The 12,967-nt window shown below is 44.2% G+C and overlaps 1 protein-coding gene across 1 annotated transcript in view; it reads left to right on the top strand.

The window, feature by feature from the left end:
- LOC135388567 (aminopeptidase N-like) overlaps positions 1 to 12,967 on the top strand; it is a 300,033-nt gene that overhangs the window by 134,735 nt on the left and 152,331 nt on the right. The window contains exon 5 of the mRNA XM_064618186.1: positions 4,663 to 4,768. Coding sequence (XP_064474256.1) covers positions 4,663 to 4,768 — 106 coding nt within the window. The remainder of the gene's footprint in view (positions 1 to 4,662; positions 4,769 to 12,967) is intronic.

Below are 12,967 nucleotides of genomic sequence, written 5' to 3'. Positions count from 1 at the left end.
ATGCGACGGGCACAGCAGTGTAGATGTATTGTAGTGCAAAATTACTTGTTCCTACACGCTAATTAAAGGGGCCAGTTCGCACGTTGCAGGAGGGCTTGGCGGATTTTACGAGACCGGACATCCAGTAAGACAATAGAAGTTCTTTGGGTACACTTTCATTTAAATTTTTTCTCCATTTCATAGACTATTTCAGGTATGCTACGCAGGTATGTTGTGTTGTTAATCATGGCTATGTCAGATGAAGCGCAGTAGCTAATAGACAGCTGCAAAATAAATTCACTAAGCTTCCTATTTTTCTATCGCAGAGTAACACGACTGTTGTGCTGCAGGAGTTCTCCACTTGACCTCGAACTTGAGCCTCGACTTACTTCCATTTTGCACGTTTTTTTTCCCTTCATCCTCTGCCGCACGTTCAGAATTTTTGTGTACGGTGTCTCACTTCAGATGGTTTCGTGCCGAGATTCCAAACTGCATCAGGAATCGCGCGTTACCTATGATAGCATTCATTGACGAAATGCTTGGAGTAAATCGTTGCTTTCGGAGGTGGAAGTCATTCCACACGGCAATCACGACTCTTTTGGTAGCTTGTAGTAGGTAACACTTGAATGCTCAGATGTATTGTTCGAACAGCCGGGAGCGTAGAACCGTCGCATTCTCGACAACTTCGCCGTGGCATATCACATATCGCTGTAGCTCATAAAAGGCAAGGACAGCAGAAGGAACTGCGCTTTGCAAACGATGTCGTGCCAAAGAAATGTTCATATGCTACTTGTTTCCGGCTTTAGCAATAACATAACTGTTCTCCAGTGCACAATGCACAGGAACGAAACCAAAGAAGCCAAGCGGCCAAGCCAATACAGTTAAAACCTGGAGCGGTGATGTCGGTGCGCCCGTGCGCAGGGTTTGCCGACGATTTGTCGGGCTGGCGGGGAAACTAAAAAAAATTTTTTCGAAAAACTACGAACAGGTAGACCAAAATATTTCGCACATATATTCAGTGTTCCCCATTGGACACACAGCGTGAGGATCGTTCAATTCTGTGGCACTAAAAATCGGCATGTGTGACCTTTAAGGACAACGAAGATTATCCCCTATTCATTGAAGAGGATTTTGCGTTTGAAGAAACGTGAGTCCGAGGTTTCATTCCACAACACGTTATGCTCGGCTATTACAAATATAATATAAAGTATAAATCTACGCAAACAGTCATTATCCGACTGTCGGAATAAGTATACCTGTTTCATAATTCAACATCAACGCATGTGAATGCATGATAGCTTGATAGCTTCTACTAGTGTATCTGTAGGCTCCCTGTACCACCGCGCATTCAAAAATTTTCTTCTAAGCTACAGGCACAGTCGCGCAAACATTCACACTACGTATAGACGTATTGTAGTGCGAAATCTCTTGTTTCTAACTGCAGATAACTGCCGAAATGGTAAAGGTGTTTGAAGGAGTTTTCTAATCCGTAAGGCTTTTCACGTAAGCTTCTTTTTTCTCATTTATGATATTTGCTTCTGTGTCATGCTTCAATTTGTCAATGCGTCTAATGTTACCTCATGGTGTCCTTTTTTCTTCTTGTATGTGGTAATATGACATATTATTACTTACTAAGCTTTTCATTGTTCATATCCTACACAGTTATGTGTTCAACATTGTTCCCGTGACAATTGTTTTGGTACATGCTGCCTCCCTGTAATGTCGGCCGGGGTCGGCGGGTTCCTCAACCTGCCTCTTTTTCCGCTACCCAGCCCATTGTACTGAATGGGAAATAAACAATATGAATGAAACCAATTGAAGGAGTTCGTTCGCGTTTGCCGCATTTTACGAGACCGCACATCAAGTGACACTATAGACAGTTACTTGAGCGCACTTCAAACTTTTCCATTTTATAGACTATTTCACGTATACTACGCAACATTCCGATTGCTCATCGCAAACTCTTCAGGAGTGAGGTGTTTGGAACACATGGGACATACCATAATGGTGGGCTTCACCCCAGCTCTTCAGTGCAGAAAATGAAGCATTCTTAACATGTTGAAAATTTGGAACCTCAATTTAACCTCGAAGATCCCAATATTCACCCAAAGAAACTGTATTAGAAGCTTCGCCGGGGCACAGGCAACGTGCCACTAGCGAACAAATGCAGAGCTCTGTCAACGGAATGTGTTGCACGCGCTTTTAGATTCCTAGTACATGGCTCTATATGGACATGGACAGGTGAAACCTGTTTTACGTTTTGTCCCGAATTCTTGGGCACGCTTGTAGGCGCATCAATAAGCCCAAATAATGAAATAAATAAAATATGTAGCAGTTTTCTGTGTGATACTTCCCGAGTGAAAATGCTATTTTAATGTTGTAAGCAAGACCACACCGCATCTCCCAAGCACCTGACACATTAGTTGAGCACGCTATTCGTTCATGAAACGTCCACCCTGAAAATGATATATCGTGCGCGAGTACGAAATTAAATATTGAGCTATGTCTTGCTTCATTCTATAACGAGCATTTCACATCTAAACGCCACCATGTTTTTTAGGCTATATCTTATACAGGGTGTCCCAGCTAACTGTGAACATATTTTAAAAAAATATATATAACACTTTTTCCAAGATGAAATCAATTGCAATATCGCATATGCTGAAGGGCACTCCCTAGGAGGGCATTAGCAATGTCCAAAGGCAATGTCTTAATTAACTTTCATTAATTAACTTTTTAATTATAAAAGCTACAAAGCTATCCCAATGAGAACATCTGTTCCTTTCGGTCACCTGATATTTTAGCCGTTTTCAGAACAAAAATCCGTTCGATAGATCGCCCGCAAAAAATTAGTGAAGGAACTCCATTTTTCTTTATTTTGTTCATTGCGCATCTTCGCAGACGCGTATTTCCTTCATCCCCAACGTGAGAGAGGAAAGGAGTACAGTGCCGCCTCATGCGTCGAAGATGAGCTTTAACTTGCGGAAACAAAACAAAAACAAATGTATCGGGTGACTCTATCGGAACTGGCCTTATCTTTAGTTGCTTTTTCTGTTTCCTTTTAATTTTTTTCCAGGACGCGAGAGGCGATAGTGTGCTCTTTCTCCCTCTCACATTGGGGGTGAAGGAAAGACGCGTCTTCTAAGAAGCGCGATGAACAAAATAAAGAAAAAAATGCCGTTCCTTCACGAATTTTTTGCGGGCGATCTATCGAACGGATTTTTGTTCTGAAAACGGCTACGATATCAGGTGACCGAAAGGAACAGATATTCTCATTTGGACAACTTTGTAGCTTTTATAATTAAAAAGTTAATTAATGAAAGTTAATTAAGACATTGCCTTTGGACATTGCTAATGCCCTCCTAGGGAGTGCCCTTCAGCATATGCGATATTGCAATTGATTTCGTCTTGGAAAAAGTGTTATATATATTTAAAAAAAATATGTTCACAGTTAGCTGGGACACCCTGTATAATGTGTAACAGCAACGACGTGACCTGAAAAGCTATTTTCCTTCGCACTGCAAGGTAAAACCGTTACCGGATAAGAAACAGAAGCGCATTAACTTTCTAAGGGACAACGTACAACAAGGACAAAGGACAAACAAGGCTTTCACGCTCACGATGGATATGCGGGAACACGGAACACGTATGACCAAGGAGACATATGAAACTCGCTACTAGGAACTAAACGTTTCTTCAACGCACAGAGAAATATACAGGAAAAAGAAGAGCCGCTGGGTACCAAGCGTCATCGCTTCGAAAATCTTCCCAAACCTTGCTGGAGTTCCGGCAACCACATCGAACAGAAAAAGTATAGGTGGTTTCTTGCATAGCTCCGCAGGCGACATTTATCGCGCATTAACTATGCGAGACGCCCAAGCTGAAAGCCTGCAATATGGAAGAAAACACCGCAAAGCACGTAAAAGGCGGGGTGTCTTCTCGCAGATTCGAGGAAACGCCACCTCATTGTAGTTTCACTATGCTCAGGCCAAGATTGTGTAAGATGGATGCATGATATACGGCTGATATACGAAGAGCAGCACTCACTTTGTTGTGAACCTTCTCTTCGTTTTCGAGATTACGTGTGCAATTCGGAGCTATTCAAATATTTGACTTGGAACGAGGCGACTACATGGGACGAGACAACACAGACATCGACGTCGCACTTTCAACCATTTTACTGAATCCCAATGAGTTGGAAGTCAAACTTTGATGAGTTTGAGTAAAAGGGTTCCAAGTCATGTACCAACCGGCCCCATATATTTTGGGTATTCAAATATATTCGGTTGGAAAGCCACATTGGATTCGATTCGAAGTTCCAGTATAGAATGTGCGATTTGGAACCTGAATCGAATACGCAATTATTAATAATAGTAAAAATAATAATTATAAATATTTGTTGTTGCAAAAATATGAATATTTGCACAGCCCTACAAAATGAATCGGGAGCAGCATAGATGGTGTTTTTTGCAGGTGAGTTCTGCAGCTAGGCGAACATTCTGTCGAAAAGCGCTACTTGCTTTCTTTTAGTCAAATATTTAGCATCCTCGAAGTTTAGCACAAATTTTCGAAAATGAAAGCGGAAGGATGGCTGACTAGTGTGCATATTCCAGGGACATTAATTGAATGCGTATGTTTTACGACGCCCTACAGGTATGTTCATGCTTGTTCCGCTCATTACAGACCAGACACGGGACTCGTGGCTGACCATTTCATGACAACCCCCAGGATGTCGACATACACCCTTGCTTTTGTGATCACCAACTACACTGCTACTACCGACCGCAAAGTAAGCGCCACTTGGGCTTTGATGTGACCACCAATTAAAATTAGCGGGGTATTTCGAAATCTTACATATAAGCATCCACAGGACCAAAATCCCAAATTGCCATAGTCTACTGCGCATAGAAACCAAGGTTTATATATAGAGAGGTAGCGAATCTCCCATAGGCTCCTGCGTCTTCAGAATGACGCCATGAAAGAGACCGCCAGCGCCATCCATCCGTTGCGTGGACGACTACGATTGTAAATAAATGACGTCAGAAATAACGTCAGTGGATGAATAATAAGCATTGCATAATTAACCAATGCGCGTTTACATTCGCGCACTTTGTTTGCGTTGTATTCCTTTCCCCATTTTCCGACCGAACCATACTAATCACCCCGGGCAACAGTACCAGAGGAGAACACAGAAAAATAAATAATATCAGGTTTAATGCCACAAACAACAACAACAACTTTATTTTGAGATGGAAAGTGGGGAGGTCACTTAATGACACATCTCAGTTTGAAATATCAGATATCGCAGGTTTTGACATTTCCAAGCAAGTGTGTCATGATGACCACAAAGAAATTAAAAAGTTTCACTGAAGGTTCATTTCTCACCTAGAGCCAAACGTACACGTATAGTGGTTAGCCGTTCGCATTTCTTCAATGAGTGATCATAATGGGTCCGTTGCAAAAAAAACATGGCATCGTTGGTGCACAGCTGATTCCTGCTAGCGCTCACGCTATCATGGGTTGTAGATGATTCCGCATATGTGTACGAGTGGGTCAACAGATAGCTTTTCCTATATTGAAATTATGAAGGAACTATTAGTACATACAAGTCGTAAATATTTCTTGTGTACGATCGTACCTGTGCCCCAGGATCGCTCGCGTCACGGAGATGATAGTGTTGCCGGGTCAGATTTCGTTTTCTTCTCCGCCTTCGGTACCCGGCTAAATCCACCTTGTACAACACGCGCGGGGGCCTGTAGTCAACAAACTTGAAGTAACCTAGACGGGTAGAAATCCAGCGAACCGGTTAGAAAGTATGAAGGGAATTGCCTCAGGCGAGAGCCGCCGATATTTCGAACAGAGACTGTTCTTCCTCTAGGCACCGTCCTCATCATTGGCATGGTATTTAAAAGGTTAGGTATGACGTGTTAAAGGTTCATGCGAATTGTGGGTCAACAACCCAGGGGGAAGAAAGGACTTTTACGGCCGGAGTAACCTAAATCTCACTACAGTCACTGTATAGGCGACCTGCGCTTCGCTAGAGGCGTCACTAGCTATTGTGCTACAGCGCCCCTCGCGGAAAGCGCGCGAATAGTCATGCTGTAGAGTGACGAGGCGAGCGTGTTGTGTTTGCGCTTAGGTATGGCTGGAATCTTCTATGCTGAATTCGTTTGGCTCGCATGTGTTAACACACTTAATAATAACTGGGAAATTTACACGTAAGGGGATTCTGCAATATGGCTAGCTACATGCTGCACATGCAGGTATAGAACTGCGGACAATCTTGAGCGCCTGCTGTGCTCAGCAAGCCTACACGCTGCTACCTGAGCTACCGAGACCGGCAGTGCACGAAATGGCAATCCATGGCAATGGCATATTGGGCATTTCTTATACTAATAACTCATATTCCCTACAGTAAAAGACCAAGTAAATTCATCAGCACAGAACTCATGTGGGACATGTCGCCCGTGTAGGGCACAAGTGTGAACAGAATTCGAGTATTACGTACATTTACGTATTTTTATTTATATACGTATTACTTGTGATATATTGTACGCGAGGTCCATGTTATCGTCACTAAATTGAGGTGCCCCATTAAAGGGATAGTCGCATCCGGAAGCGTGTTCCGGAACTATTATGGTCATGTTCCCTGTCGTTCATAATGTACGCCAGCAAATTTTCTCCGCACAAATCCACTTGGTTGACTCAGAAACGATTTTTAAATGTTCGCGCTTCCGGCGCGCACGGCAATCCCCGCAAGGCGCCGACACTGGATGACGTCACCCGGATAAACCAACCATCAGGAGGCGCTCCTTCCCGCCGCAGATTCTGTGTGTGTCTGAGCGTGCGGCTGCCCCTTTTTCTTGTTGTCTTGTCGCGTTTGCTTTGAAGTACTTTGAACCACAGCGTGCGGCCTAGGATTTCACGCCGTTGACGTGCGATGTCACAGCCAGGAAACCGGTGCTACGTGCTGGGGTGCAGAAAGACTTATAACGCGAATCCCGAGCTTACATTTCACCGACCTCGCAATGGCGAAACGAAACGAAAGTGGGAGGCAGCGATCGCCACCCACTACTGTGGTGTGGCCCAAGGATTGAATGTTTCACACGTCTGTTCCTGTCATTTCGCCGACGATGCCTATTTTGATGAAGATGTATTGCAAGTTCGGCTTGGGCTACCGCAGAAACAGAAACTGCTGGAGATTGACGCCGTGCCTACCACCCCTACCACATTCGATCAGGAACAAGGGCAGGAACCAGTAACGGAGGTAAGTGACAATTTTGCGTGGTCACAGTTATACGCTGCGATGAAACATATCAGTTGTCACAGTAAACATCATCGCGAACACCTGGCCTCGCCGCCGATTGTAACGTCACAGTCACACCAGCTACTAATGTACACAAATTATTACAATGATTGCAGCATCCTGACGCAATAGTACGCGTACTCTAGAGAAAAAAGATTGGTGTGTTGTTGCTGTGCTAATTGTCGCCAGTATTATGCAGGAGTAACGTAACACTCCCACATGACAGCATTATTCTAATCTTATTGCAGCTAGTGGATCTTTCTACAGTTCATAGTGTAAGCCTGATGGCAGCATTCAGGGACGTGAAAGCATCGCAATCTGTGTTTGGCTACGTCCGAGACACTTGCATCAGTATTCTACTGCAGCCTTGTTGCTAACTTCTGGCTCTATTTCAGCCGGCAGCAAGCACGTCAACGGAATCAACTGGATTTGGTATGTTTTGTCAAGCCACGAAAATATTGCAATTCTTTTTGCACGTCCCACAAAATAATGGATATGTACGAGCCCTGAAAGTTCTGTGAAAGGAATCTTGTGTGATGCGGCTGCCAGCGTTTATAACGTAATGTCGACAGGAAAATAACTGTGCCAGTGAAATAGGGACCGCAAAGGGGAAGATTTATTTGCATAGTCATTTTTATATTTGTTATTGTACCTGCTAGGCCCTCAACATATTCTTTTGAGTGTTAACACTCAAGGCCATATTTCAGATATGGAGGTCATGGCTGAAGCAAGTGCTGGGGACCCACTTCACGGTGCATCTCACAAGGGGGTTGTCATCCCCTGATTCCAGGAAGAGGAAAACAATGGACACAGACTTGCATAGCGTATTAGTACACCAGATATGGATCTGCCAACATGAACCCTCCTAACATCCCTGTGGCAGCGTACCTGTAACTGCCCAGACTTCACACCACATTAATTTAGAACCACAGCACAACATAATAAAATAGCTTAGGTTTATTTGCCTCCCATGCATAATGGGAGGCAAATAAACCTAAGCTATTTCGTTATTCCCACACCGTCATACTCCACTGCACAATAAATCGATACAATTATAGGGTCATTCTTTATTCCCGTCACTACACCGCATTGAAAATCTGCACAGAATTCAAAATATTCCCACCTCAACACTAACTTAGTGCAGTACAGTCTGGATTTGATGCCAGAGCTAATACTGCCACGTGTAGTAGTTTTTGCTGTACAGATGGGTAGACAGTCTGTTGACTGCAACTGGAGATACAGAGTGACAAGACAAAACATCCCCCACACTGCAATGACGAAAAGACGAAAATTGCTGCAAGACGAAACTTTTGCTGACATAGGCACACTTGGTGTAAATGAGCCCTTGGTCATCCCCCTTGCCTCCCATCAGAGGTTTAGGAGGATACTATTGGTGTCTGGTGTACGGATAAACCAATCCGTACACCACACACCTATAGTATCCTCCAAAACCTCTGATGGGAGGCAAGGGGGATGACCAAGGGCTCATTTACACAAAGTGTGCCTATGTCAGCAAAATTTTTGTCTTGCCACTACATGTCTCCAGTTCCAGCCATCAGTATGCACCAGCTTGTCTCTCTTGTCAAGACACCCTTGCTTCGATGGTCCTAACGCTGATAGCCTTGATAGGACGTAGACGGGAACTCCCTCCTGATGGCTCGGACAACGCATCCAGGAACCTGTCGTCTGTTCCTCGGACCAAGGTATCCCCAGACCCATCTCGTGAATGACGAGTATGCCGTGAACCTCAGGCAGCTGGAAAAGACAAATCCACATGACATTTCTTTTTATTTAGTATTATATCTTGTGGGCATTTGCATACCTGCCAAATCTCCCACAGTGTTGGGAAGACAATGGCCAGAACAGAAGAACAGACACTATCCCAACCTTGGAGTTCAAAGCCTGTGCATTCCTTTCTTAGTTCCAGGGTCTCCCGTATTTTGAATGTGGAAGGTTGGCAGGTGTGCAACATAGTACAACAGAAAAATGGTCCGCCTCTTTCAGGATGAACCCGATTCCAACAGCTAACTCCCTCCCGAACCAGCTTCCCTCCAATTCCGGCAAAATCCAATTTCTCCCAAAACATATTACTCTTACATTGTTCAGTAACATGCTCCCCCCCCCCCCTTTATTGGCACCTCAAATGCTTCTGTTTTCAGACTTGTAAGACTATCCTTCAGAATTCCCACTGAATATCTGTCAATCAGGGTTTTGTGTTGCCAATCAGGCCATGGCTAACTGGCATAATTGAGAGCATGTCGAGACTAGCTGAGGCGACTGTGTTGCTTCACTTTTCCTAACGGAATTGTTGGACCAGGATTCTGGGTCGTTCCACGGCTGTCGGCCACGCTTATGATTTATGGGGGACAAACTTGTGTAGGCCAAAAAGCTGCTGAGAATAGCCGCCCTTTTGTATACAACCCCTGCCCACTTTAGGTTCGACAATTTGCGTAACCAACAACACCCGACTAGCACCCGAGTTTACCCTTCCGAATCTTGATGGGAGGTCATTTAAACCGAAAAAATCATTACGGTCGTAATCACAGCAAACGGAAGAGCACTGCAGCAGGCTTACCTGTGGTCCTGGAGACTGAGTCGCCTAAAATGTTGATCACAGCGGCAGAATTGAGGCGCGTACACCACTAGAAGCTCCCTACGGAGGCAGATGTCCCTGTAATGGGTGCACTGCACGGCGGCACTGTTGCACATTTCTACCACCCTGGCAACAGAATGGCAACACAGGCGCTCGTCGGGCTCCTGTGGGTCGCAGACTCCGCACAGACACCTGCCGACAACAATTTCAACATTCTAAACTGTTTCGCACATCCGACGGCAACCATGCAAAGAGATACGTCACCTGAAAATGTCATCCCGCGGGTTAGCCGCAGCCACATCTCGAGCATGGTCGGCGGGTTCCAGAGGCATTGGGTCCGTAGAGTATGGGTCATCATCCAGCATTAACTCGTCGCCGCTACTGCTTACATGTTCGTCAGAATCCCCCCCAGATCTCTCTTTCGGTTAAAGTGGATATCGCATTCACAATCCTTATTGAAAGTAATCAGAACTTGCCATTCCCAGTCAACGATCTTGGACAAATACCTATTGAAAGAAACAAGAATTTGGTGGGTTTCGATAATGAATCACTGAAATGTCAATGGGTACGAAATGGAGCAGAAAGTATGTTTTAGCTGTAAAAAGAAATTACGCTTGATGCTGTTCCTGTGTGAACATTTATTATTCTTGCACATATAACAATAGAGTAGACGTGAAAATACTACCAGTGGTAGATATAAAGGTGCCCAGGGAACACATGGTAGTCTACTAGACGTCCAGACCTGTTCTAACCCTAGACTTTAGGGATAGTGCCCAAACTGGACGTTGACTAGACGTCTAAAAGTCTTACTATTATTTAGACGTCTAAAATTAGTGATTTACTAGACATCTGGTAGACATTTAGTAATTGACGTCTAATTGTAGACGTCTTGTAGCTGGCCTTGTATATACCACATATTAGAAATCATCAAGATCTTGTCTTATTAGGTTTTTAAGAGGTGTGAACACACTCACACATCAAATAGAGTCACTAAATTATAAGAGGTGGTTCTAAACTTAGCCTTCAGACTTACAAATCTGAAGTTCAATTGTTACAAAACATATGCAGGAAACTGAATTACTTGATGGCAGAGTTAACATAACTGTGTTGTTCAAGTTGTCCGTGAACCGGCCTTGGTGGCTGAGCCTGTAGTGTGTTCGCCTTCTGATCCCGAAATCGCCAGTTCGAACCCGGCCAAAAACACCAGCAACTTAGTGCCATGATACAAGTTGCTTAGACATGCCATCTTCCGCAAGGGACATTAAATACGGTGTGTTGTGTGGTGAGCTTTCATTGCACATTTAAGGACACTCAGGTGGGCAATCCACAGACCAACTGCTGTGGCGTCGCTCATGATCTCAGTTGTCTCGCAATGTAAACCCCAATTATTCTTCCATGCTGGTATCTGTCCACAAGAGTCACCACAGGAAATCTAAAAAAATGTAGCCAAATGCAGAAAGAGAACTGGAATTAGGAGGGTCATCCAAAAATAAGTTTCCCGATATTTGTTATTCAAAGGAAACACCACTGGGACAAACTGAATGGTGTAGTAGTTGGGTGTGACATCCTGGCACTGCAAACGTTGGTTAATGGAGTGCCGTTCACCTATGTGTCAGGCATTCAAGTATGGATGTAATATTTCCGAGTACGTCTGACTATCCTTGTAAGTAAGAGCTATCCTACTTTTCGTTAAAGAAAAAAGAGTGCTTTAGAGAATATCCACTGACAGTTAACACCTGTTTGTACAAAACACTTTACAGGCATTGAAATGGTGTGTCCTCTATACAGGGTCGTGAAAATCTGCACAATGAACAGTACAGTGGGAGATCAGCTATAACACCACGAAACAACGTTTCTTTTCTGAAATTCCGAGAATTGTTAACGAAGACTGGCGGGTCACTGGTACTGCACTCTGATACTCATGGGAACAAATTTCCTTCAGCTTGGTCAACGAAAGTTATGCAAGATGAGGGCCACATTTGCTCGGTAACATTCGTAAAGAGCAACGAATGAATGAATTTTCCTTCAACGGTATCAAGACGGTCAAAACGAATTTCTTGGAACCATTATTATTAATGAAACGTGGGTGCATTATGCATGTGCTGAGACAAAATACCATAGGAAGCCATGGTGGGTGCCCGGTGAAAGCATTCTGAAGGAGGTCAAACTTGCGTTTTCGTCTGGAAAGGCTATGCCGACAATGTTTTAGGACTATCGTTGTGTGCAACTTGTAGATTATGTCACATGCACAATGACAGTAAATGCAGATGTACTGCGAGATCCTGGGAAAGCGTCAAACTACAATGAAACAAAAACGCACAGGACTTGGAAGGGTGTAGTACAACCACGTCAACGCTGTCTGCACTCGTCTTGAAAGACTCGGGATTTGTTCCAGAAATTCGTCTGGAAATTTGCCAAAGAGAGAAAAAGTACACAAGCGAGCTGGTACACCGTTGAAGTAGGAAGCATCACCTTGAGCATGAGGAGAATGAAGTATACAGGAGACACACAAACGTGAGTTTCCTTTTCGTGAGCTTCCTGTATACTTCGTTCTCCTCGTGCTCAAGGTGATGATTCCTACTTCAATGAAAATTTGCCCAATTTGCTCTTCCATCTCTTCCTCTCAAAGTGCCCCTCGGCAGTCACCAATTCGCAAGTGATCATGAAACACAAATTGATGCATACCTGCCAACTTGGGAACATCCAAATTAGGGAGATTTCAAAAGCGGGGGGGGGGGGTAGGAGAAAGCCGAAATTGGGTGGCTTTTATTTGCATATGTAACAGGAGCACACTTCATCCCAGCAGGCTCGTCGGGCACAAGTTTTGCAGCAACAGACTTTGCTCTCTCCAAGAAACTATCTGGGTGTCAAGCTGTGACAAGGCTATGACACTTTCTCAAAAGAACGTGAACGTGAACGTCTTTTCGAGGTTGAGGTTCTCTTTGCGAAGTACGCAAGGTCGAAACAGCTAGTGCAAAGGCACCTTTGTCGCCCGAAAACATGGAGGAAATGCCCGGAAACTAGAAGTGCTAGAACTAGAACCATGACCAGAACCCCTAAACTCCGTAACACAGAGGCTCCGGGAAGCG

The sequence above is a fragment of the Ornithodoros turicata genome, chromosome 3, assembly GCF_037126465.1.
Source record: "Ornithodoros turicata isolate Travis chromosome 3, ASM3712646v1, whole genome shotgun sequence".
NCBI classification, from domain to species: Eukaryota; Metazoa; Arthropoda; class Arachnida; order Ixodida; family Argasidae; genus Ornithodoros; species Ornithodoros turicata.
This window is presented reverse-complemented; position numbering and strand designations above follow the sequence as displayed.